Source organism: Aphelocoma coerulescens, chromosome 1A (genome assembly GCF_041296385.1).
Source record: "Aphelocoma coerulescens isolate FSJ_1873_10779 chromosome 1A, UR_Acoe_1.0, whole genome shotgun sequence".
Taxonomy (NCBI): domain Eukaryota; kingdom Metazoa; phylum Chordata; class Aves; order Passeriformes; family Corvidae; genus Aphelocoma; species Aphelocoma coerulescens.
Genome location: NC_091014.1, coordinates 15,568,678 through 15,595,964, shown reverse-complemented (window position 1 = coordinate 15,595,964; position 27,287 = coordinate 15,568,678). Strand labels below are relative to the sequence as shown.

Sequence of the window (27,287 nt, the reverse complement as noted above, 5' to 3'; positions counted from 1 at the left end):
AAAAAATAAGGAGAAACTATGAGGGCAGATTTCTTTCATTTCAGAGACCAGTAGTTCAGGTGCTTCCTAGGAAGGTGCAAAAACTGATTTCACTCTGTGCTTCTGACTGGAGGACCTGAGTCAGTGGCTCCCATGGTAACTCTCTAACCACTGAGCTCTGGGAGCTCTGCAGTGGATGCTCTTGCTGCTGCTGTCGCTGCTGTTGTCTTCCAGTGGACATGATCTCTCTGTTTGCACTTCTCAAACTGAAGCTGTCATCCTTCTGTCTGTCAGGTTCTCTACCTGATGATCTCAGTTTCCTAGTTTTTTGGGGAAGCTTGTAGAATTGACTGTTTTCCCTTATATTAGTTTTTAAATTGTGGTCTCTTGACTTCTGATTTTTTGATTCATCCCCCCCAATAAAACCCCTGAAACATATACCTGAGTTCCCAAACAGACCATAGTATGAAACATTTCTGCATTGGTAAAGAAAGTGTTTCTAAGCCAGAGGACCAGGGACCAGAGAGTTTTTCTGAGCTTAAGATGATTTCTAAACAACACCAATTTAAAATTTGCAGAAGAATTTACTTTAACCTAGAGAAAAATACTTAGGATAATTTAGGCTGACATGTATGGAAAATCTAATAATAGGGACATAAAACAGGACAGGTCCACAAATTTGGACGAGTAAAAATAGGACAATATTTTCTTAGCATTTTCAGCAGTACAGAGACCATTAGCAGAGTAAGAACACTGTTATGCCCTATTAACAGATACTGTGGTGCAAAAAGCTTTCCCGTGAGACGCTTCATATTTTATGTTGGAATAGCATATTCATTTTCCTTTTTCTTTCTAGTCCTCTCTGCTATGCTTTCATATGCAATAATCCACTTTTTTCTCTTAAATTTAGGGAGAATAACTATTTCTGATTAATAGGCCAGCAAAGCAATGAAAAATTCAAAATGTCAAGCCCTTGTTTATTGATGTGAGAAGGTTCCTAGAAAAAGTTTTCCTGTTGTACTGCATGAACTTACTGAGTAAACTTAGCATGAGACTGCAACAAGGTATGTGACAGGTTTCTCATCCTCCCAGTCCTACTACCAGCAAGGAAGTGTCAGGACCATAGGAAATACAATGAAACATTGTATCTTGAATAGATATCGTTTGACTAGCACTTTTAAAATCCCACAGGTATTTTAAAATAAACACACAATCTTTTTCTTTGTTGTGCTTCAGGAATGTTATTCTGCAGTTTAGTACTCCTGCTAAAACCACAGTGCTGCTTCCCCTTCCCCACCCCTCCAGTTGGAGATACAAAAGGCAAGGCTCACAGGCTGAGATAAGAACAATTTACTTGAAACAGCAACGAGATAAGAAAACGAACAGTAACAGCAACAATATTAATAACAGAGGTGTACCAAAGAGGTAGTGATTCACCTGCAAAAATGCTCACCACAGACCCCTTGAGAAATAAACAGTGCTGGATGGCTTCCCCCTGCCACCTTTACTCCACTGGAAGGAAAGAGAGTCCCCCCCTCCTGTGCCTGGCAATGACCTGAGTTGTTATCAAATACTATCAGGGTCCTGGCCATGTCCCTTCCTAGCTACTGAAAAAAATTTACCTGTCCTGGCTGAAACCAGGACAGTCTTTAGTGTTGATTACTGCTATCAGCAACACTGTGCCTGCCAAGGAGATAATATTCAAGTTGAAGCTGCATTTCTTGTTTGTGGTGGAAAAATCAAAGACTTCAAACTTGCACACAAAATGTGAAGGGCTCTGTGGGATGCTGTGACTGTAAGAAAATGAAGAAACTTCTCATAAATTACAAACAGACTTGACATCCTTTTGGATTGTGGAAAAGGTCTTTAAAAATAACCATTAAATAGATGTTTAAAAGTAGCTGTTTCCTCCAGGGTGCACAATATGGAGGAACCCCAGTGAGATGTGGAGACGAGGAGGCTGAGGGGTAGGGTAGCCTTCCTCTCCCATCACACCTGAGCTCTTTAGCGTATGCCTCTGCTGTCCTTAGCTCTCTCCTGATCAGATTTATGAAAAAAAAATACTTCTCTTATCTGATTGTAAACTTACAATTCATTCTGGTTTTATTATTCAGTGCTACATTCTCCCAATATGCAAAAACACAAAAAACAGTCTTTGCCTTTGAGAAATTGCACTTTAAGCATAAGATACACTTGGAGAAACGACAGCAGAAATAAAAGAGGGAAGAGAAAGAAATGTAGCAAGATCATTTTGATTTCCAGACCATTGGATTTTGTTTAAGATTTTGGCCATGGAAGGGATTCATCTCAGTATACTGCAGTTGCTTAAAATACAGGCATCTGTCCTAAACTAAGGACCTGGGCTGCCCATAACCAAAGGAAAGCAGCAGATACCCCCAAAAGGGGATTTATCCCCTTAAGATAAGTGTCTAAAGAAGGTGGTGGGTTGGACTCTGTAGGGTTCCTTGTCTTTCTCTACTGATGCAAGGAAGCCCAAGTGATTTGTTGGATTAAATACTTACTTTTCACATGGCAAGACTAATCCTAGGCTCAAATAGTTTTATTTCTTATTGAAAATTTAAAGTGGTGGCTCTGCTCCTGCCCCTTCCCTCACTGCTGATTGGTGTCTGTGAAGGGAATTTATGCTGCAGTGCTAGCAATTCCCATCCTTTGTATTGAGGATATGCCTTGGGCCTAAGAAATGACAACCCTTGGACCTGTGATGACTTGAAAAATCACACACCAGTGCTATCTACCCTCCAGCCAGCATGGGACGAGTGATGCATTATAAATCCAGATCCTTTACCAGTGCAGAGATTAAAGAAGCAAGAAAGAAGTTTCTTAATCCCTGCCTCAAGCAGTTTAAAACCTCCTTCTTGCTTGGGGTCCTACATAAATTAGAACACAGGACTGCCTATATTCTGCAAATAAATCTTCCTTGATATTTACTTTTCACATAACTTCTCTGTAACAAAATCTGAATTCCCCACGATATATGCTAATAAAATGTCAACCATTTTATAATTTAGTAGCATCATAATAATAATACTTTCTTCAGTTATATGTCTTTCAGGCAACATTTGACATACTGCATAGAAAAAGTAAAATTAATATCTTAATATATAATTTTGGTTTTTTCCTAATACCGAAACTCACTAAGTATAAACCACCTGTACAATAACTAATCATGCATGAGTGCAAACCAAATGCAGATTAAATCAGCCTGAAAAAAGTCTCTAACAAGTCATTTCCACATGCATTTGAGGACAATAATTTAGAAAAATCTAAGAATAAGAATTATTGCTGCTAGAGTTAACAGTCATAATAATGGCAGAGGACACTTAGTACTGAGCATTGCAATAGGATTAAAGAACACACTCCTTGCTTTTTTTCCAAAGAACAGGAACTACCAAAAGAAAAGGCAGCGTTTAATTTATAAAACATGTTTTGCTCATATAGATAACCTTCTCTTTAAGGATGTGTGATGATACTTGACAGACTATCATGAATTTAGCTTTACAAACAGTCAGAGGAGAACAGATAACAAATATATCACCTCTAAAATTGTACATCAAGACAACCTGCCATTCTGAAAACTGGAATCATAGTGCCGCAGGTTTCAATAAAGACACCAGAAAACAGTGGCCAGTTCTGCACATGAGCTGGTGAACACCATTTCAGAGCTGCTCCATCACCACGTTGCCTGTGACTGCCCTGTATCCCACACATCAATCCCTGCCCCGTGCTTGCTGCTGGGGACAGTCACAGGTAAAACTTGTGCTAAAATGCAAAGCTCTGACTCAAGTTGCCATGTTGTCTTCAGCTTTAAATTGAGAAAAACCTAGTGCTCACAGTGATGATCCAGAGTTTGAACTATTTCAAAGTTGGTTCAATATGTCCACACAAGTGCAATCACAGCTGTCTGGCAAGCATGTTTACAGTAACCTCAGAACCCCAAATCAGCCCTCCCAGACCATTCACACTCCTGCTGTGAGGAGTCATCCTTTTTAACCCATGCTCAGATAATCCAGTGCCACTAGACTTCTGATGTTAAGTAGCTATAAAGACTTTGATGTTTGGTTTCAAACCAGACCAACTGAACAGATGTTTAATTAAACAACAGTCAAGGTGTTGTTTGCCAGCACTTTAAGAATCTCAGCCTTCTGTTTTCGGTTGCATGAACTTTTTCTGCTGTGAACTTAACCTGTCACAATTGTCTTTCAATGAATATATTTGCCGATGCCAGAAGCAGAAAGAGTTCACAAATCAAGCTTTTGACAGGTTGCAGGCTGGGTCTCATTCTCACCTACACCTTGGTGCCTCGGGGGATATGCTTTCTTCTCCAGCTGAAGTGCACAGGTATGCCTTTGCTTGCTTTCCTCACTCAGCTCATTCCCATCTGCAACACTTGGCTGCCTGGAACCCAGGTAAGACCTCTTCAATATTTAATTTTGCTGTTAAGCATGGAACTAAAGTATGTTGGGGTTTTTCTGGTCCTCGTTTCTCTGTTAAAGGGACTCAGGTTTAGAGAATATCACTGGTATTGAATGTCACAGTGTTAGGGTAGGAATTGGAATGTGTACCTGCCAAGATCGCTCACCCTGGATACCTGTATTTCACTACAGTGCTGTCGCAGTGGTTGCAGCTTAAATCATCTCTGAGTCTGTCCATTATTCTGACAGAGTATAAAATTTAAAGTCCAACACAGGAGGTAAATATTTGCTCAATTTTGCCTCAGACAGTGGATCTGTGGCGAGGTTTCTCTGTAGCCAGGGAGCCAGGCACAGCTGCATGGTTGCTCACCAGCATCATCTTCTGTCACATGCCAGGCTCTCTGTGGTTGTGGGAGGTGAGAGTAGGTGCAGCAGCATGAAAGCCTGGTGACCCTTGCTAGCTTTCCCTGCCTGTGGTTGCTAAAGTACTCATCTAGGTACAGCTGTTGTGTCATGTGCTGTAGAGAGCTGTGTGCACCAAGCCCACGTGGACCCTGTAGCATCTGAAGTGCTTTTGTTTATGTTCCCACTATTCTGGGGGCATATTTCATTTTAGCTCACTGAGTACAGTGATGGCTGTATGAAGGTGAGAAACAATAACAGAGCTGGGAAGCGGCACTTGGGGCATGCTCATACAGGGATGCCCCAGCAGCTGGAACTGCTTCAGGGCACACCAGCCTCACTGGTTCCTACAGGTGGAGAAAGAGGTGGAAGATGAAAAGATGGGGCTGAGTTTGGTTTGGGAGTTCTGCTTGGTGGCAGGATGCTGGATCATCTTTTATACCCATGGCTGCCTTTTGTTTTTCCAACAGAAGTTTTGTGTTGGCAAGTCTCACTTTCTTCCAGGTAAGTAGGAAGACGAAGGATGCCACAATGCCACAATGAACTTCTCTTGGACTCATGCTGAGGTTCTCCTGTATGAGTCTTTTGCTTTGATACTGACATTACCTGGTTTTCTTCACTACACTTTAAGATGCACTTATATCTTGTCTCTGACAAAATTCATAGCACCTGACATCAGGCATTTCTCAGTGGTGTCTTCATTAGGACTTCTGGCTATGTTTTAAGTTAATGAAAAGAAACAAGAACCTCCAAAGAAAGAGCTAGATCTCTGCAAGCAGCCCTGCTGAATCCACTTAGAATTAAGTTGTTTGTATTTGAATACTACAATATTTTAGCTGATAGCATTCTGGTTATATTTTACACTAAGTGTGAATATGTTTTCAGTCGTCTCTGAAAGCCTTTGTGAAGTGTTCCTCTGCTTTCATCCCAGCTTCAGTGCTGAAATTTTCATCATGAGAGAGGTTTTTTTCTAGAACTAAATCAAAGCCAGGGTTTCCTTTCAGTCTTTATATTTTTATTACATCTCTGTCACTTTACTAAAGGCTGGCTCATGGTACAGCTGTGTGCAAGGGGTGCCCTGATGAGGGAGAGCACCAAGTGACAGAGCAGTTCTTCTCTTGCAGGAGTACCAGTCAGAGTTTGATGGGGAGGCATGAGGCTGGGGCTGGCCATCCTGTTACACTTCAGTAAGTACAGATGCTACAGTTACTCAGGCCAATTTTGAAATATTATCATGTGATTTACATATCTCTCCAAGATTTTGTTAAAGCGCTTCTTTTAAGTAAATGCTATTGAGAAACACGTGACAGTGAATCCTTATTCCCCGCTCTCCTGCCAGGGACCCACAAGTGATATGAAACCTTTAAGTACAAAGAAGACATACATGTAGTAATTGAGTCTGATTCAGTTCCTGAGAGGGACAATCAACATCTGCTAATGAATAATGAGCATGGATTTGTATAACTAAAAAGAGCGGGCTAACTAAACAGAGGCATTGCTTTACACCTAAAGAGTCAAGTGTCCCTCATCATCTAAATTACAGCCTGAGCCATAGACTGAAATCTGGCTATAAAATGCTGTGTTTTTGCTGTTGTAGTTGCATTTCTAGTATTCTGTGGGATCTTCATGTATCAATTGTTGAGGTTTTTTAACTGCACCTTTTCTAACAAGTTGAGCCAAGTAAAGCTGAACAGATAAAGCCTCCGAGGTACCCATTCCTTTTCAGAGTTTCAGGACAGAACTTGTTTAAAAGGACAAGCCCTGTAAGGGAAGTCTTAATATAATGGGGAAGATACTGAAAGTTGTTTCAGGCAAAACAAACAAAAAATCCTGCAGTTATTTAGAGAATTCATAATTTTTCTGTTTATTTATTAATGACCATTCCATGGGGTCTGAGAGGGTTCTGACAGTGAACTAAGGATTCATTGCAAATTAACAGAAAATCTGAGGGACCCCTGATGTCAATCCTGGTCTCATTTCCACCATTATGACTTGGATATTAACAGAAATAAGCAGAATTAATTCAAATCTGGCTCTGCTCACAGAGTCAATAGAAATGTTCACTATTCTTTTGTAGGAATGCTGGCAATGGGTATGTCAGGGTGGGAAGCATAATAAATTATTGCTTGTGGCAGATTGGCATTTTTACTGAAAAATAATATGCTGAAAATTTAAATTTTAGCATGGATTTGCAATATGCTATCTATATTTTTTATGATTATTTTGCAGCGGGTGGGTTCATTACTGAAGTTCTTAAAAAATGTATACCTAAGAGCAAAAGGAGTACAGGCAAAGGATAATTGAGTTTTCTGCGTGTGTTGGGATTTAACTGATTTTGTCTGGAGAATACTGCTGGCTATACAAAACTATTTAATCTTTCTTTGATCTTCTTTTATGCTCAGTGCTGATAAGATGCCAGCATGCACAGCATGACTGTGATGCTGGGTCCTGCCACCCAGCCCTTGGGGACCTTCTCCGGGGTCGCAGCAAGCAACTGACAGCCTCATCAACCTGTGGGATGAATAGCCCTCAGAAGTACTGCATTATAGGCTACCTAGAGGTTGGTTTGCTCTTTCTTTTTAAATAAACTGAATTCTTCTTACTAACTATATTCTCATCTGTACAGGGAGTTTGCCCAGACCAGGAAGTTCCTGTGGGAGTTTTCTGAATAATCATCAGACAGTGTGACATTAAGTCTGGTGGAAGGCTGTGCCTCACTGCAGCACATATGGAGGGTTTGGCAGCGAACAGCCTCCACGGTGATGTGTATCTGCTCAAGGGGGAGAAACATCCCTGAGATGCACAGGGATTGAGCACAGGGATTTCTGAAGGAGCTTTGTTCTGCAAGTGCTCTTCCCACACATGCCCCAGAGCTGAAGCCCATGGTCTGTGTGTGTGAGTGCAGGGGTAGTGAGGTCCCACAGGCTGCAGGACCTTCTCCAGAGGACATGTCTGTATGGTGTTGAGACCTGAGGCAGCCTGTTAAGAGATTCACACCATACCCTTTCCTCTCTTTTGATCTGAAATGAGGCCAACGTTGCTGAAAGCAGAAAGCTGCCTCTGAAAAGGGAACAACTAATGCTGTGGTCCAGTCTTTGGCTATGTGAGTGGGTCAGCAGATCCACAATGTGGCTGATCAGAGGGATGCCTCTCACTCCCTGGCTGCAGTGATGAGGGGAAACCACTGGGTATATGGAAGGTGTGCAGAAATGAGGATTCCTCTGTTGCACATCCTGGAGGACTTTGCCCCACTAAGCTAATAAATTGTCACAAATAGAAATATTTTCACTAAATAACAGCTTAGGCTGAAGAGGAAGTTAAAATACAGCTTAATTCACAACAATTGAAAATAATTACAGTTTATGACCTTCTAGCTTAATGTTGTGACACATTTGCAGAGTAAAGTATGGACATGGAACCAAACACTGCTCCAAGTTGCACATTATATCCACAGTTTTCTGCAAAATATATATATCTCTTTCCTTTGCTGAAATAGCCTGAATCATCTTTCTGGCCCTAAAGCTGGATGGTTGCCTTTTATTCTTGCTTTTTAGGAAGAGATCAAAGAGCAATAGAAAATTAATATTTTCACTTGCCTGTACTTATCTTTTGAATTATATAAATACAGACTCATGAAAAGGAGCAGCTGTTCCTCAATAATCCCTGTGATTTAATGCTGCTTCAACATATCTTGACCCGTAGTGGCTGTCTCCTGAAGAGGGTGAAAACTACAAACTCTGCTGCTTTGCAGAGCTCAAGAGAGAGACACACTCTGGGAATGTGTTCTGTTCTGTCAGTTTGCCTTAAATGTGTTGTCACCTACAGTGCATCAGAGTCCCACTTCACTTTCAATTCACTTTCTCACCAGCACATTTTGAATACTTTGCTGGAGGCAGGCCAGGAAGCTTTGCATCTTGCATCTTGTAAAGCAAAGTTCTTCCTCCCCCAGTTCCCCTCCTGATGACCTGTGTCAGGCTTCATGATAAGAGCAAACCTTACTCATGAAAGTGGGTATTAGTCGATGTGTCAAGCTACCAAGAGCTGGGATTTAGCTGGGATTCAGATGGGAAAAAAGTAGAATTCAACTGCTTTGTGTTTGGAAAGAAGCACTGCAAATCATTTTCAGTCTTTAATATGTCTTACTGTTTTTAAAATGTAGGTAAGTGGGTTTTAGCTCAATAATTGGATTTACTACTTACACATTTTGAAAGGAAAAGACAGGGCACTGAGGGTTGAGGAGAGTATAAAACTGCACAATTCAGAGGCAAATGGGATTTGCCAGACATGGACATGCTTATCCTTTGAAGCAGATTTTTATGGAGCAGCCTTAGACATAAGTTGCCCCAGCGTCATATTGTATGTCTATATAAACCAGAGTGAGTGTGCGCAGTCCTGCCAACTGCCTCAGCAATCTGAGCTCTCCTTACCAGAGCTTTGTGAAATGAGATGACAGAGTATTTTTTGTACTCTCTCTCATCTTCTAAAATGTGCATTCATACACTTGTCAAGTGTAGTATAGAATGACTGAATATAATACATAATTATACCATACCTGTAAATCTATATCTCATCATTTATTTAAATGTGAATAATTCCCAGGTGATTTCATAATGCAAAGATGTTAAAATCATTCCTGATTCTTCTCTGTGGATCCTGGGTGTGCCAAGTGGGGTGCCTCTCCACCCATCTCCTTCTGGGTCATTTCCAGCCTCCAGCCATGGGCACTGAACGCATGCCTCCTCCTTCAGCTCCCTCTGGGGTGCTGCATCCCCTCTTCCTCCTACCACTGTCCCTGCCAGCCTGGCACACAGCTGGGGCATCACCTTCTGCTGTGGCTTATTCCTGCATCCTCACACTCAGGCTCTGCCCAAATCTCCTGGAGTCAGTCTGTGCAGTGCATCCACCCCTGCCCACCCTGCTGAAAACTTCCCTGGCTGTGATGAAAACTCTGCTGGCTGTGATGGCTGTTTGGGCTGTCCACTTGGCTCAGCACAGGTCATCTCCCAGCCCAGCATGTAAACTTGTCACCTCTTCTTAGTCTCCCACTCAATCCCTGTCTGGTTACCTTAAATGGGAGCTCCTTGCCCTCACTTATCAAAGCCTCTCATTCATGAGATATTGGTTAATCATTACTACCTTCATCTTCTGCTTGTAACATTTTCAAACAAGACCCTTTTCTTTTATTGATATCCTAATTTTCCTCCTTTACATTGGTTTTAAACTTTCCCAGTTTCCCTAAGCTTCAAAAGACACTGACAGTGGTCAGGGTGTTGGTGTCAGCCCAAACCAACTACTTACCTTGTACCTGCTCTTACTGAGGTCCCTTCTCCACGACTGAAAAAGTGTAATTTTTATAAAGTACCTGGGGCAGATCATCACCAACACTTACTATGTTCATGCTTTGTGCATATGATGTTTTTCTTGGGCTTGTATATGAAAAGCCTGAGTGATTAAAAGCACAGGCACCCAAAGCAACAAGACAGGTTCAAATCTTGCAGTGGCATAAATATATGTACGTCTACCTGATTTTTAGTGAAGAAACCAAATTAAGCTTTTATTCTGCTCATTTTGTTTTCTAGGCTGAGGAGAAGTGCTTTCTCTGTGATTCCAGATACCCATATAATCCCTATACCCAGCACAACAGTCACATGGTTGAAAATGTTATCACAATGTTTGAGCCCGAAAGGAAAAGGAAGTGGTGGCAGTCAGAAAATGGTACGTTTCTTAGAGAAAATATTACTGCAAAATGTTAGTGTGAGATTTCTTTATGTAATTGGCTTCCACAAAGTTGCCTTCGTGAAGAGATGAAACAAAACCACATCTGTTTCTTTGATTTAGTAATACTGAGTGATTTAAATCCATTTGTGTAGAGCAATATAGGATTTCAGAAAGTCTGTTTTTCTGTGGACAAGTTTTAAGCTCAGTACCTCCAAGAGCTGACCAGAGGACCTGTGGCAATGCTGGGTTATACATAGAGACCATGTATTTTCCACAGGGTGTCTGCCTGTCAGGGAATCGTCATTTGGTGCAAAGATACAGTTGCCTACAGATGTAATGTAAAGACAGTGTGTACCCATTTTAAAAAAGTATTTTAAAGCACTAACAGTTTAAGAAAAAGTTAAATAAAGTCTGGCTATTAGCTCCCTTATTGTGATACCCCCAAGTTCCTTTTCTGCAGGGCTGTTCTTGATCCGTTCATCCGCCAGCTTGTATTGATACTGAGGGTTGTCCTAACCCAGTGCAGCACCTTGCACTTGGCCTTGACAAATCTCATCAGACTCCCATGGGCCTACATCTTGAGTTTTTCCAGGTCCCTCTAGATGGTCACTGATCCTTCACATGTGTCAACTGCACCACTAAGCTTGGTGTCCTCTGAAAATTGCTGAGGATGTATGCGATCCCAGAATTGACAAAGATAGTATCCTTACAGCTCCTCTGGGAAGATATGCTAGGAGGAATAACATTTACTCTGTTTTGTCTGACATACAATAATTATGTAAGAAACATTTGCCTGGTTGGAAATTAAGGTATAGAAAAATAAGATGATATGTTAACCCTATTTTAGTATCCAACTGAAAATCCATAAGCCTTGTTTTTCATGGAGTTTAGCAAGGATCTGTTCACCAGCTTTGGACACCACTGCCAATAAAGCTGTGGGCCAGCTGTGAGAGGAGTTTTCCTTATTCTCCCTGTCTTCTGGGATGAGGTCTCATGCACAGCCTAGTCAGCAGGAATCCTGGGATGGTGCATGCAGATGTGAAAAATGGGGATATTGGCTAAGCTCCTGCAACTCTCTACAGAGAATGTGTGACTTGTGGAGTTTTCTTCCATATTTGTTGCAGTTTTGGAAGATGCCTGGTGCAGTAGCTCTGCTCATGACAAATTTCACATCTGGCTGTATAGAAGGGTTTAACAGTTCTGTTTAGCATGAAGAAAACACCTCATTTTTATTTTTCTTTCTTTTTCTTTCTTAGAGATAAGTAAATTATTTGAATGGATTAAAAAAAATAAACCTAACTGGATATAGAAACACACAAACCCACAACCCTACCATGACCATCATTTACAGTCCAAATTACGTGAGTGGGACCTTCAGCCACCTCCTGCAGTCTCAGTGACATGCAGCATTGCTGGTGACAGTGCCAGGAAGGCAGCACATCATACTGCCCTGGAGAGAGCAGTCCAGCTGCAGTTTGTGCACAGGGGATGCCCTAGAGAGTCTAGCGGCTCTGCTGGAAAAGGCATCTTTAAATCCCCCATGGGAGAACTGTCTCAGCAACCCCTTCAATGTAAGCATTGTACACTTCATTTTCATTCTCTTTTCAGGCATTGACCATGTCAGCATTAGATTGGACCTTGAAACTTTATTCCAGTTCAGCCATCTTATCCTGACCTTTAAGGTACATCTTCTACCAGAGCTTTTATGTAATGTTACACACTAATTACTTAACCACAGGAATAAATTGCTTAGAGAGGCAATGAGAGCTCCATCTTTAGAGGTTTGTAAGAACAGGTTAGATAAACACCTGTCAAGTATGGTTAAATTATAGTTGATCCTGCCTTAGGGGAGGAGGATAGACTGAATAGTTTCCTATTCATGTGCCTTCTGGTTCTATTTTCTATAAATCCAAGAATTAAAGCTGAAAAAATACATAGCAAAACTAAACCCTAAAAATTAAGACATACGTGAACTGCAGTTGCTCTTTCAATTTAGTTCAGCTCATGCATATCTCTTATGATCCAGATGATTACAATTTTTTTGGTACAAAATTCCTATATTGTTATGGTAAACTTCCTTACTTAGAAAGTAATCTTACATCTATATTAAATGTTACCCTTCCCTTTTGCTAGAGAGGTTGTAATGAGCTTTTTCGGAGAACCATGTAACTATCACAGTACCTGTAACGAGCCTATAAGTTCTCGAACACAAAATTTTAGCATCCTCCAAAGAGGAATATCAATATAGCAACCCCTGAGGTGTCTTATTAATGCCTTCTTAGGGAATTCTTGAAATTTTTCTTGCAGACATTTCGGCCTGCAGCAATGCTGGTTGAGCGCTCTACCGACTTTGGTCAGACCTGGAAAGTGTTTAGATATTTTGCACATGATTGTGCAGCTTCTTTTCCCAACATCTCTTCTGGTCCAGCAAAAAGTGTTGGGGATGTTGTCTGTGATTCAAGATATTCAGACATCGAGCCCTCCACTGAAGGCGAGGTACTGTCAAATGCCTGTTTGTGTGAGTTCAGATCATATGTGGATCTGAAGGTGGTCTCTCGTCTGTGTCTGCTAAAGGCAGAGGCCTGTCCTTTGATCCCTTTGGTGGCTGCTCATCCCATCTCTAGAGCTTTATTGGGTTTTTTTGCAGGTTGTTTTAAAAGCTTTGGATCCCAGCTTTGAAATAGAAAATCCGTATGTGCCATATATCCAAGGTATGGACACTACAGGTTTTCTCCAGAGGTACTTTGTGGGTATTGTTTGTTTTGTACACTGAAAGGTACACTAACTGGTGTAAGTCAGTGATGTTGAAAATTAGGTACCTAAAAATCTTAGGGAGACATTGTATTAATAAATGAAATGGGCCAGTCTTGTTGTCTAGCCCTGGGGGCAAATGGCAAAGCTCTGCAGAGCCTCATCCAAGCAGCTAAACTGTCTTTCCTTCTGGCCCAATCCACACTGCTTTTTGAGAGCAGTCCCAGAGGTACACATGAACCCATGAAGTGGCTGGGAAAATGCAGAGCCATACCAAGCAGCATGCTAACACTTACGCAGCAGTATGCCAAGAGTGGGTCCTTGCCCTGGCACTGTAGGCATTACTGGTCTTGGCCAATACTGGATCATTTTCATTATTTCTTCACTATGGGAAAATTTTGGATGACTGATTGAAGCTGAAAATTTCATACTGTTCATTTTAGACTGAACTCAGGCTCTTGATCTCTCTTCTTTCCTTCCAGAGCTCATTACACTGACAAACCTAAGGATCAATTTTACTAAACTCCACACCCTTGGTGATGCTCTGCTTGGGAGGAGGCACAGTGATCCACTTGAGAAGTACTATTATGCCATCTATGAGATGGTTGTGCGGGGCAGCTGCTTTTGCAATGGCCATGCCAGCCTGTGTGATTCTGTGCAGAACGTGCGGGGAGATGTTTTCCATCAGTCTGGGATGGTGCGTCGTTAATGCTGTCTCCAAAAAGGGCAATCCCTTCTGGTGTTTTGTGAGAAGGAAGAGATGGAGGGAGGGATCAGAAGATCTCTGATAATCTTTGGATTAACCATTTGCAACTGCTAGTTGTTAAATGTTTCAATGCAGACTCTTCTTTTAAACCCTGGGTTGGAATGCACAGAAGCTGTCTTTGTTGGCACTACTGTGGTGTTTCAAAAGCAACTGGGGCAAGACATGTTGATAATAGCAGCAAAATACCAGAGCTGTAATGGTGCAAATGTAATGCAGTAAGTAGCCTATGGCATGTGCAGACTTGAATGGCCACTTGTTGGGTGCATTCCACACTCCAGCTGGGCCTGGGGGCTCTGCAGCAGGAGAGGAGGCATTGGCACAAAGAATAGCTGATAATGTAAAGCTAACCCATGAAAAATGGATTATTAAAAATTTCAGGAATGTGATTGCAAATTCTTTCCCTCTGGGAAGAAGAGTTTTTTCTCCTGGAAAACATGTATCTCAATATGAAGACATGTAGGCAGACAGAGAGAGACTCTAAAATGTTGAAGTCTCCTCTGATATCTCTATAAATACATTTTTTGTATTTTTTTTGTTCAGTGGCTTTAAAACTATTTGCTTAAAGTTTGCAGGTATTCTCCAGATCTTTTACTCAAATTATTGGAAATTATGTCAGCTGAGGGAGCCAAAGAGCTTCAAATTTTCCTGATCTTGCTGACATACCTTGAGCAGATCTCTCCTGTCCTGTCCTGTCCTGTCCTGTCCTGTCCTCTCACCTCACCTCACCTCACCTCACCTCACCTCACCTCACCTCACCTCACCTCACCTCACCTCACCTTCTCTCTGTTCTCACCATATTACAGGTTCATGGGAGATGTATCTGCCACCATAACACTGAAGGTTTGTCTTGTGAAAGATGTAAAGATTTCTACAATGATGTTCCCTGGAGGCCAGCTGAAGGGACACAAGATAACGCTTGCAAACGTAACTCAAACATGCTATTTTCCTTTTTAATAGCAGGGGGTGGGTGTAGCGCAATCCTAGTTCAATTCATAATGGGATGGCCAGGTTTCTGAGAGGGAGACTTTTTCATGCCTCATCCAGAAAAACAGATTGCTGCATCCATAGGTGCTGTGTTATTCTACAAGAGGAAGAGCTGTTTCATGTTCTTATTCTTCATGCAGAGAAAAAAAACCAATAAGGAGAGGAAAAAGCAGCTAATGCAAAAAAGATCATTCATTGGTTTGCACAGAGTTTTTCATGTGAGTAAAATAATTTAGACAAGGCTAAATTACTTATTTCCACTATAATGCGTAATGTAGTATACACAAAAATAATGTATTAGGGTCTGTAATAAATATTCAGCTAGAGCTTTCTTCAGCAGAGCAGTGTTCCTCACTGCATATCAGGCACACTCACCTGCATTTCCAAGTTTAGGACACAGTTCTGTCCTAAGACCCCAATGTTTTCTCCCAGTTGTAAACACAAGGCCTGGGAATAATCTTCCTGGACACTGAAATCATACAAGTAACCGGTAACTCTGTGTTAAGTGTAGACAGCAGTGGTAGCCAGACCACAATATTGGCATGGTGTGAAATACCCCATTTGTTTTGGCTTCAGGTTGTAACTGCAACAGCCACTCCAGCAGATGCCACTTTGACATGGCCGTGTACCAGGCCAGCGGCGGGGTCAGCGGAGGCGTTTGTGAGGACTGTGAGGACAACACCACTGGGCAACACTGTGACAAGTGCAAACGTTTCTTTTACCAGGATCCACTCAAAGTCATCTCAGATCCTCAGGCGTGCCTCCGTAAGCTTCTCTTTTTAACTTCCGTAAAAATGACTCAAAACAGGGTTGTTATGGTTCTCTACTCTGAGCCCTACAGCCATCCCCATGCTTAAATGTCCACGTGGTTGTAAAAATGTTACCGTACCTATAACATCCAAACTGCTTTACAAAGTCGCTGCATGACAATATCCTCGAACCAGCATTCTAAAAAGAGCTGCATATTCCAATTCCTTGCTAAACTGAGCTTAGAAATCCAGCAGAGCTATCATCTTTCTTGAATAATGTCAATATAAATATGAGTATCAGTAGTGATGTTGCTTCTGTGACCTTCAGGGATTACAGAAGAGGGTGCAAAATGATGGGAGGAGTAAATAACTTTTGCTAGATACCTGCTATATGCAAGAAAAATAGTCTTTCAGACAGGAAAGCTCTTCTTCTGAAAGATGACCCAAATTCATTATTAACATAGGATGGAGAAAATGCTCTGAGTGTAATTTAATTTTAGCAATTGATTGACATGAAAAGTCCTTAAGGAGCAAAGGGCAGATTACCAGCAGCTCTGTAATTGCATTTTCATGCTTACATCTACATGAGCTTTTTAAATGTGTCTCCTTGACTCTGCCTGTAGCATGCAACTGTGACCCCGAGGGTACCTTGCACGAGGGCGTGTGCGAGAGCCACACGGATCCCACGCTGGGGACAGTCGCGGGCCGGTGCCCCTGCAAGGAAAATGTGGAGGGCGCTCGCTGTGACAAGTGCAGGGCAAACTACTATGGGCTGAGCAGCAGCGACCCCCTGGGCTGCCAGCGTACGTAAACCACTTCTTCTAGTCCTCTTTCCAAAGCATTTTTAAGGCATGGAGGTAGTTGAATGCACAGATCCACACACTAATGCTCTATTGAGTCACAAAATACCCAGTTGCCTACTGCAATTTAATGTCAATGTAATTCAAGGTTTCTGGCGCAGCATCCAAGACTGAAACAATGCAAAATCACTTTCAGAATGCATAGTATAATATAACAGATCAGGCTGTTGTTAATAGAAGGGTTATTAAATATACAATTTAATTAAAAAGGGAGATTGAGATGACAGGAGCTGCTGCCTTGCCAAGAGAACTTCCAGCCAACCATTCCTCTGAGAGAAGCTTGCTGAAAAACACATCCCACTCCTGCCCAGGTGCACTGTGGGTTTGTAAGCACGTTATGCCCATACCAGCTGCTCAGCCACACACAAGGACTGCAGTGCATATCAGCACACAGCACTTGGCAAACCACTGCAGAGGACTTCTGCCAGTGCCTCTGCTCCCCCCAGAGAGGAAATTGTTCATTTTCCAAGGGCAGTCTGAAGGCTGGAGGGTGCCAGGGCACGTTCATCTGCAGAATGTCCGTGTGGAGGGTGGAGACTGCCTGTCATGCTGATGCCTCATCTAACATAAATGCCAGTCCTGCTGCTGTCACTGGGGCCTGCATAGGTAATTGCACATTTCTGTCCCTGCAGCCTGCAACTGTGATCCCTTGGGCAGTTTGCCCTTCTCCATCTGTGATCCTGCCACGGGAGAGTGCCTCTGCCAGAAGTTCACCACAGGGCAACACTGTGAAAAATGCCTTGTATGTACTCAGTTTTTGTTTTTGCTTCTGCATGTGATTTTGGAAGTCTCCTCACCCATCTCACACCTTTTTCTTGCCATAAAAGTAAACAATTAGTCAAAATTCAAAATAATTTTACAGCTGTATGCTCCCATTTTGCATTGACACGTCTGCTTCTCTTTCACTGCTCCCAAACATTTATGCAATCAAATTGCAGTGGAAGGAGCACGCCCAGGAAGAAAAGGAAATGCAAAATTATGTCCCTGGTCCATCTTTGCTGTTTACAGAGCTATTTGCTTGCACAAGTGGGTAAAAATCTGGCTCTTGCAGTGGCTGAGCACCCCTGCTATCTGGTAAGAGAAGCAGTCTCCCATGGCCAAGCACAGTGGTGGAGAGCATTGTTCATTCAGCAGAACGAGTTTTGTTTTGCTTTGCTTTGCATACTTAAATATTTGCCATAAAAGAATCTTTCTTTTTGTACCAGGTAGGATACTGGGGTCTTGGCAACAGCTTGTATGGCTGTTCTCCATGTGGCTGTGATATTGGTGGATCCCAGAATAACTTGTAAGTTTAAGTTCTTCAAGTTCTTTCTTGGTTTTAATTTTTATAAACTCTTAGGCTAGATTTTCTGGTTAGGTTAATACAGTCACAGTGCAGATGGGAAAATAGAATGTAGATGGAATTTCATCATATACAAACAGTGTAAAGTTGGGTGGAGATTTTGGAAATTTATTTGTGATATGGGGATTTAACTATTTCCTTTGAAACCAACTTTGGATCAGGTTGAGCCAAGATGTGTTTAATATAAAATACAAAATGTATGCCTTGAGAGAACTAGAGACCCTACTATTATTAGAAATTAGAAGTCAGAGGTGTCATTTTTAACTTAGCTTCCTATATCTACCTTAAATGTGAGAATTTTTTTTTCTAGCTCCTATTTAAAATGTATAATTTTAGAAGCAAGATCAGTTTCAGTTGGGCTCCTTTGGAAATCTGTTGGGCAGGGATCTTCACTACTGCTGTTAGACTTCAGACATAGGAGCACACTGTCCCATGCTGTAGAGCAGCTCTTTGTGAGCAGGTAAATCACCTGGTGTGTTAAATATGAGTGTAAGTATAAGAAAACATTCCATATCACATCAAAGGTCCTTCTGATCTCATGTCCTGCCTCCATAATTGTGGGTGACAGATTATTAAGAATCGTGATACAATGATTCTTACAGAAAAAGATAAATGATACAGGAATACACAGTAACAGATGCTCAGGAAACAAAAGGATCAGTGCTTCAGGTATGCAACAGACAAAGATAAAGCAAGTCATGGACTCTGAAGTCATGGAAAAGTAGCATTGAGTAAATCCAGCAGCAGAAACAGAGGAGGTGGGTGATAGGAAGAAGTTTAGTAATGGAGGCAATCCAGCATGAGATTAAGCAAAGGTGGAACAAGGGTGGGTTGGAGCTGCCTTCATGCTGTGAGGACCCCACTGTGCCACACTGATGTCCTCCCTTTACCAACTCCTCCCATAGGTGCTCACCAAAGGATGGTCAGTGCGAGTGTCTGCCCAACATTGTGAGCCGCCAGTGCAACGAGCCAGCTCCAGGATACTTCTTTCTACCCCTGGATTATTATATTTATGAAGCTGAGCATGCAAAGCCCCTTTCTGGCTCTGCACCCTTGGTAGGTATTTAGCTTTTTAGGTGTTGTACTGAGAGGGGATCATTGTGGTGGTGACACAGGAGCTGAGGCTGAGAAGAGCCCTTGCTTAGGGAGCAGCTGGAGCAGCTCTTTAGCAGGAGAATGCAAAGCAAGTCCCTTGACAATCATCAGTTTGTCTTAGTTTTTCATGGACATGACTACCCCATAACTGTGTCTGTTAAAAAGGGACAGTCAATCTAGTGTGGTATGACCTGCAAAGCTGCCCTTGCTGCTTCTTAAGTGCAGGCTGGACTAGCATGAATTAGAGAAATTAATTTAATTATTTAAATTAGAGGAAAGTGTTTGAGTTGCCAATAGCTCTCATGAAATGTTCTATTTCTGGGAATCTCCATCAAGGGAACAATCAAATTACTCTCTGCTCCACTGGACTAATTCCTGCTGCCTTACATAAAGGCATTGATTGTAGCCCAATTTCCTCAAGAATTTGGCATCCATCTGTAATGTTTTTAGAAAAATTAATTACTTTTTTTTCCCCCCTTCAACATGGGGGTAGTTGTTCCCCATGCTGAGTACAAGCCTGGAATGCATACCTTCCTCTGTCTATGCTTTTACTAATATTTTTTCTCTGGCATGTTGTAGAGAAACTACAGATGAGAAATAATAAAAACTGTTTATTTGCAGGTCACATCCACAAATATTTAGCTATAATCACAACCAGTATTCATCCTACAGTCCAATAATTAAATGGAAAACGGATGTCTGGGACATAGCTTATGAGGGAAAAGTGCAAGTTAATTTAAGGGGGTGAGGGAAAAAGATTTCCAACAGCTGCTGGACCATAGTTTAGAGTTTCACCCAGCAGAGAATAGAGCTTGTTTTAAGAATGTGGATTTTCATTTAGTTGTTTACCCCCCTTCAGTGTTGTCGAGACAGTGCTGCTCCTTTTTTATTACTTCATAGGTTCAGCCAAGCACTCTTCCAAGGTGTGACATCTATTTCCAGAAGAAAGGCTATGAGTTCATGATTGAAAATGGAAAGATCGTGTTAAACAGGAACAAGAAACGAACTGTAAGAAAATCTGGACTGGAACAGGTAAATTAGTACTTGAGTAGTTACTTAAGTTTACACCAAATAATAAAATTTTATTTTGTAACAAAGAGCAAGGAAATTCCTGAGCACATGGGATTCACAGTCCTAGACATTACAATCCTGACACAAATTAAATCAAGTTTTTTGGTGCACAGTTGGGTTGGACATTTTATTATTCACACTGACAGGTTTGCTCTGCTATGTCCAGTGCCATTGTAGACTCAGGTTCCATGAATTTTTGGAAGAGAAAAATCCTTATGGAAGGTAAAGTTTTTGGGTTTCTTTTTGGTCTTTTTTTTTTTTTTTTTTTTGGTTGCAAGACATTTCCAACAAGTTGACCAAGACATTAGCACTTAAATGCAGCCATTTCAAGTATTGATATTTATGTATCCAGTTTATAATGAAATGGCCAGCCATGTATGAAATCGGGCTTATTCTGTTTATGGTTTGCAACGTGAATGTTTGGAGATGCCAAATATTCAGAGGTGAGTGGATTATTCTAGTCCCTCTTATTGCTGTTACTGCAAACTTGTGGGAAGCTTTTCTTTACATGTGACCCTAAACATCCTATCTTTGGGAGAGTTCTTAGATTGTTGATTTCGAGCTTGTTCAGAAAATGAGACTGATGGCTAAAATAAGTAAACAGTGTGGCAAAAATATTTCCTTCCTTTTTTCTGAGTTTGTTTTTTTGTAATTTTACTCTGTGTGTTGATGGAAATGTCAATGTGTCTTTGCAGGGTGTGATGCAGTTTGGACAGGACTCGGTTTCAGAAGTGGTGTTCCGGCAGCCCAGCGCTGGTCGAGCTGTCACATGGACAGGACATGGCTTTGCCCGTGTTCCCAGTGGAGCTGGGCTGAGATTTGCCATCAACAATGTTCCCTTTGCTATGGACTTTGATATCACAATTCGTTATGAGCCTGAGGTACTTGTGATATCTTGCGTGTCTTGTGATGTTGTGATAGATGCAGGGTCTATTTTGTCAATCATAGGATGAGAAACTTGTTCTATCCTTTATATTTAGAATTAAAATTGCTTTCCTTTTCACCCAGTAGCAAGTTGCCTTGCCAACCAAGTAATATGCCCTCCACTGACCGCCTTAACCCTTTCCACTCAAATATGAAAAATCAGCACTACAACTGTTTTCTAAGCATCAGCCAAGATTTCATCTTCTGAATGTTTCTCTTTTGGCACCTATACTTGGACTATACTTTTACTCACAAATCAAACACATGAAAAATGCAGTTCCTTTTAGATAAGCATTCTGTATTCCTAGCTGGGATTTTTTGGGCAGTAAAATGGGCACAGGCAGGAGTGATCTGCATAGATATTTATCCAGGCCTTTTGCAGGCATCCAGCTTCCCAGTTGTTCCAGCTGGACTCTGAGATGTGTGAAAATTGTAGGAAAATAGCCAAATTACTATTTTTTGCCTGGAGAAGATTTCTCAATGATGAAGACATGTCTAGGGAAATCTGTTAATCCAAATCTGGTTAAACTCAGGTCCTCACCCATGTCTTCAAAAACACAAGCGTTTTATTGGTACCAGCTTTTGTATATGCCTTATTCTTTTGCAATTCTCTGGGACAGTCCCACAACTCAAGATTTTCCTGCTGTCTATTGTATTCTGTTCTCTGACTGTCACTCTAAGGTAAAAAAATCTCCCAGTTTATTAAAACACGAGAACAATTTTTCAGTGGGCTGGTTTGAGGTAGCTTTTTCTGACTAAGGATTGAAGAATTGAGTTTTAAACACATTAGTTACAAACTCCTTTATGTTTATTGTTTCTCATTAGATGTGTGAGAAGGCAGCTAATGAAGGATATCTCCAGAATAACACTGTGCTAAGAAAAGAAACAACTCCAATGACTCTAACAGAGCTGTTTCCATTTGAATCAGCTGAGGTCCCATTTCCGTCTCTGCTTTTCATTAGCTATTGCAAATACAATAAATTTTTCACAAGTGACATTGTTTTTCAGTGCTGTAAAGAACAAAATCTGTTTTGTCACTGCAGTGTGCATTCATTCAGATGGCTTTCATTAACCATTGCAAAGAGAAAGCACATTTTTCAGATACAAAATATTACCATAATTTTTGTCTTTCATTTATAGTTCTTGGAAGACTGGCTTGCAAGTGTTGCCATCCAGCCTGCTGGTATCTTGTCAGGTCAACGCTGCAAAAACAAGGTCCTTTCACCGGAGCCACACAAGTTACCTCTCCCAGCTACAAAGAGGTCTGACTGTTCCTGTCTTTTTGCCTGTAGATCTTCTGTGTACAAATCGTTTACTGAAGTATTGCAGAGCAACACATGTGTGGGAGAGTGGGATCAGAAACACATGTGTGGCCTTTTCTGTTGCTGGCATACCACAATACTACGTAGGCTCTAAGGAAGAGTCTGATGCCCCACTCCTTAGTCTGGCAAACGTTTGCCAAACCCAGGAGAGCAGCCTGAGATCCAGCTGGTGCTGGTTGTTGCTCTGGTGAAGATCCAACTGCAGCTACTTCAGTATAGAAAGAAAATATTGACTTAAAGTCATTGTCCTAGCCTATTTTCAAAACCAGCTTTTCAGCTTGGACCTGTGTAAGGAATAGAAAGAAGTTAAGAGGATGTGACCAATGTCTTGATTAAAGAGGGACAGGAGAGGATGAATATGAACAGTGAATTGCAAACCCCTTTGCCATTTTCAGTTTAATCTCCCCAGGTTTAAATTACGCTTGGTGAATTATCCAGCAGAAGTCCAGCAGCTTTCCCAAAGCCTGCAAGCGTGGGGCTGGGTGTGCTCCTCACAGCAGCAGGGCTTGCTCCAGGCTGCAGGCATTAGTTTGCAGGCACAGAGGGAAGGGAGAGCTCACAACACCCAGTAAACTTGCCTTGTCCAGACTCCTGGCTATAACTGTACTTAATTTCTGCAACACAGGATTGCACTTCTGCAAACTCCAGTCTGCCTGGAGCCGGGAACGGAATATTTTGTGGATGTGTATTTTTCTCAGCTCTCTGCCTCTGACAAAAAGGCAAAATCATTCATCTTGATTGACTCAGTGAGTAGTTCTGTCACAAGTCCCTTGAGGTTGTATTTATATACAGTGATTTTTTTAACAGACTATTTAGAAGTATTTAAAAATAATTTATAGTGTGTTTTAATAGAAGTTCAGGTTCTGCTTATCTCTGTTGGCACTGTTTGCATATTTTTGTATGGAAAGGCAGAATTGTATCTGGTTTAATTTTCGTGGAGCAATACATCAAGCCATACTTGTTGCATATGTTGATAGTCAGAGTATGTACCTCTATCTGTTGCTCATTGATTATGAACACAGTCCATATATGCTGACAAGATGCTGTAGCTATGGATATAAATTTATGCAGCTCCTCATCACTTGGTTTTTCAAAATATCTCTAATTTGTAGGAATCATGGGTATTATTAAAGATGACATGGAAAAGTAAAATTAGTTGTGTACTTTCTGGGAATCAGGTCCAGATACTTCCCAAGTTTCCATCAAGTCAGAACTGGGTGTTAATTTTAGGTCCTTCTCTTGAGAAAAATATTTTTAAGTCTATTTCTCTAATTATTGCTGTAGAACTGGACCTGACAAGGGCTGGCTATACATGGACATAGAACCTTCAGCTGATTTTTCTCTATCGTAGTAATACAAGTAAAAATTTTGGCCAGATGCTGCTTTTGGAGTCACTAACCCAGCACAGCAAGAGACCAGTTCTGAGCATATATGTGAGGTCTTATTATAATTTTATTTTTTTTAAACACAGTCTCTCTTATTTGAAGAACTCAGGGAATGTCTAGACCTTCAGAATAAATGTGAATTTAGATGACAGAATGGCACAATTTGGAAACCCAGTGCTCCAGGCCTCTGTCGTTGCAATGGACAGCACATTAAGAGAATGTGGGAAATTCTGGTTTTCAATATATCTAAGCAAAAATATTTTCTTTTCTCTCTTAATGACAAAGCTTGGACTTATTCCCAGAATCGGCTCTGTGGAGAATTTATGCAGTGAAAAGGATTTAGATGAGTACCAGAAGTATCACTGTATTGAAATTGCATCTGAAGTTGGGCCTCACGTCCTGCCCGAAGCGTGCGCGCGGCTCATAGTGAGCTTGTCAGCCCGAATTCACAACGGCGCCGTCGGTAAGGACCAGCCTGCACAGGCAGCTCTGCTGGGCAGTTGCTGGTTTTCCCTTGAGTTTGTAGGATATGTTGACTGTAGAGCTCTCAGCCCAAAGTAGAGTGAACCTGGTCAGCATGTGGTATCCATGGATGCGCAGGGTACATCCCAGTGAATCCTATGTGTGCTGCAAACACCTCTTGGTGGCATGAATCTCCGAGTTCATCGCTCCTGAGGTGCTTCATGGAGCAGCACGTCAGGGACCATGGCAGTGATTTTGTCTCTTCTGAAGAGCATTTGAATCAGATGCCTTTACCATATGGCCAAGGGAGTAACTTTCCTACTTTTCTGGCTGCTGTAAAATGACAGAGAAGTTTCTAAGCCCTCTCTATAGATGATGTAGGCCAGCTGGATGCCTTAGTAAGATTCCAGGCATGATGGCACATAAGTCAATATACTGGAAGAGATTAATCAAGAAAACCTTGATGATGTTCCAACAAGAAGGCAGTGGCAGGTGGGGTTTGAAGTTCCTAGGCAGCCTCCTGGACCCACCATGGAAAGATTAGCTGAGCTCAGTGGCTCACGGAACTTCCCAAGTATTTGGCCCAGAGAAATGGAGCTTCTCTGCACTTCCAGTAACAGGAGGGGCCTTTCTGGACAACTTTGGTGGCCTGCTCCTTTCAGGGAGCCGTGCAGCAATGCCTCCAAAGAGATAGAATCTACTTGGATTGGGTGATTTTTAGAAGGATTGATGTCTCACTCTAGTATCAGGTCATGGCTGTGCAACCAGTACACCCCTCATTTAGGCTTGGGCTGTGCTAACTCCCCATTAGCCTAATTCCTGAAGTGATGAGATTCCCTCAGTGAAATGCAGCACTTTGGTTTTTTAGTGCTTTCCAGAGCATTCTGGGCAAACATCCTCTGAGTTAGCAGAGCACCTTCACTCAACAAGTTAGTCCAAGGTGTCCAGAAAGAAACAAATAGTATACAGATGCAGACTAAGTACAAGATTGCAGATTATGTCCCATGCTCCAGCTAGATGCAGATTTGTAGCAAACCTTTCTAGACTTCAGGATATCTTCATTTGGATCTACACTTTGCTACTCCCTGTTTGTCCTACCCCAAATGCCTGCTGAAAGCAGTGCCTTGAATGTGGCAACTGCAACACCAAGACTTGTGCTGGTGTCTGATATACCATCACCATTGATGCTACACCATGAAATGATCTAAACCATGGCCATCATCAGGTTAGTGAACCCCTGATAAGAATAATCAAGCTCTTTCCTACCTATTTTAAAGTGTGAAACCTACAAACTGATGAGAGCAGTAACACTCCTTGACAACCAAACCTGTTTTGATTTTCTTTTCCCTTGCCAGCATGTAAGTGCAATGCCCAAGGGTCGCTGAATGCCAACTGTAGTAAACTGGGGGGCCAGTGTCAGTGCAAAGCCAACGTCGTGGGACGCTGCTGTGACACCTGCTCTGCAGGCAGCTACGGCTTTGGCTTCCATGGCTGCTACGGTGAGTGCTCGGCAGCCAGCACCACTACCAGTACCACTAGCTGGCTCTTCACCCATACCCCAATTTTTAGGGCTTTGAATCCCAGATTATGTGTGAAGCAATATAAAAAATGTTTCCACAAATAACAGATTTTCCATCCCTGCTGCCTGGCTGCCTTTGAGCAGCATCAGCAATGAGATGGCTTGGCAGAATACTTTAAGGACACAGCTTTGCTTTTGGTGTTTTCCAGCGTGCGAGTGCCACCCGCAAGGCTCGCTGAGCACGCTGTGCGACCAGGTGACGGGGCAGTGCTCCTGCCGCCGGGAGGTGGATGGCCAGCGCTGCAGCCGCTGCCTGGCCGGGTACTTTGGATTCCCCCACTGCCGTCCTTGCCCTTGTAATGGCCATGCGGAGCTGTGCGACCCTCTGACCGGAGTGTGCCTCAACTGCCGTGGGTTTACAGCTGGAAGCCACTGTGAAAGGTCAGTTGATGGGCAGTGCTGCAAAGCTCCCCCAGACACTGGTGCTCTCCAAAATGCCTGTGTAGCTGGGATAAACTGACTCCTGCCAGCTTTCAAATTGCCAGCTTTCAAATTTAAAATTCAGCACAAGGTTAATCAAGAGGCTAACTTTGTGCTGAATACTCATTTTAATACCTGCAATTACCTCTAAGGAACATAAGTAAACATGCCCTGTTTGCTGGTTGTATTAGTTCCATATCAGCAGCAAATGACTTTACCCACATGTTCCAGCTCTGTTCAGAACACTGCTCCTATTTTTTATTCTGTACACTGGAAGCAGTATCACAGTTCAACATGGACATCAAAATTAAGTTTGTTTAGTTTAGTTTGGCTGTATTGTACCTTGTCATTCACTTTTAAGAGGATTTCCCCATGAAACCTGTTGAGCTTTTCCTGCGGTGCTTTTACACAGTACAGTCTTTGGCTGTTGTACTTGTAGATGGCAAACAGATTAAAAATGGGAGACTGAAACACTTGTTGCCCTGTGGCTCTGCAGGATCTCCACACCCCAGGGGGAGGATAATTAGATAGCCAAGTCTTTTAGCCTTGCCTGTATACATATGGAGAACTGTGTTCCCTTTTGCCATAGTAAAGCAGATCAAAGACTGAGGATGCTTCAGAAGCCACTGTGTTGCTGTTGCCACAGCTGCAGAACCACAGGGGGTTGGGATGCGGAAACAGTGGTGGTAGGAAGGGTGGCTGAGCCCCCAGGGAGCCTTGAAAGTCTCCCACCAGTCCAGGTAACAGCACAGCCACCAGCACCTCGAAAGAGCCATTTCCCCAGAACATGTCAGACAGAGCATGGCTCAATAGATATGTTCCATCTAAAATATGCAGTATTCTCTGAGTGCTCGTTACGAATCATTGCTTTTTTTGCCTGTGCCAGCATTTTCTAATGTCATGCCAACCACTCTGTGTATGTCTGTATAGAAAGAGATGAAAATATGTGCTGATAGGCAAATATACAGAATATTTACATGGCAGGTTTTAGCTGCCTACGCAGAGCATGTGTGATATACCATATCATAATCATTTAGATTAAAGT

General features: G+C 42.0%; 1 protein-coding gene across 1 annotated transcript in view; it reads left to right on the top strand.

The window, feature by feature from the left end:
- The first annotated feature begins 5,295 nt into the window (after positions 1–5,295).
- Positions 5,296–27,287, top strand: part of LAMB4 (laminin subunit beta 4) — a 39,847-nt gene continuing 17,855 nt past the window's right edge. Inside the window, exons 1-21 of the mRNA XM_068995026.1 lie at positions 5,296–5,318; positions 5,939–6,001; positions 7,217–7,374; positions 10,394–10,529; positions 12,141–12,214; positions 12,840–13,028; positions 13,180–13,243; positions 13,766–13,980; positions 14,853–14,973; positions 15,610–15,798; positions 16,406–16,585; positions 17,275–17,384; positions 17,848–17,927; positions 18,890–19,040; positions 19,980–20,111; positions 20,846–21,031; positions 22,215–22,336; positions 23,022–23,142; positions 24,067–24,244; positions 25,599–25,742; positions 25,972–26,203. Of these exons, the coding sequence (XP_068851127.1) occupies positions 5,968–6,001; positions 7,217–7,374; positions 10,394–10,529; positions 12,141–12,214; positions 12,840–13,028; positions 13,180–13,243; positions 13,766–13,980; positions 14,853–14,973; positions 15,610–15,798; positions 16,406–16,585; positions 17,275–17,384; positions 17,848–17,927; positions 18,890–19,040; positions 19,980–20,111; positions 20,846–21,031; positions 22,215–22,336; positions 23,022–23,142; positions 24,067–24,244; positions 25,599–25,742; positions 25,972–26,203 (2,816 nt within the window). The 5' untranslated portion in view covers positions 5,296–5,318; positions 5,939–5,967. The remainder of the gene's footprint in view (positions 5,319–5,938; positions 6,002–7,216; positions 7,375–10,393; positions 10,530–12,140; positions 12,215–12,839; positions 13,029–13,179; positions 13,244–13,765; positions 13,981–14,852; positions 14,974–15,609; positions 15,799–16,405; positions 16,586–17,274; positions 17,385–17,847; positions 17,928–18,889; positions 19,041–19,979; positions 20,112–20,845; positions 21,032–22,214; positions 22,337–23,021; positions 23,143–24,066; positions 24,245–25,598; positions 25,743–25,971; positions 26,204–27,287) is intronic.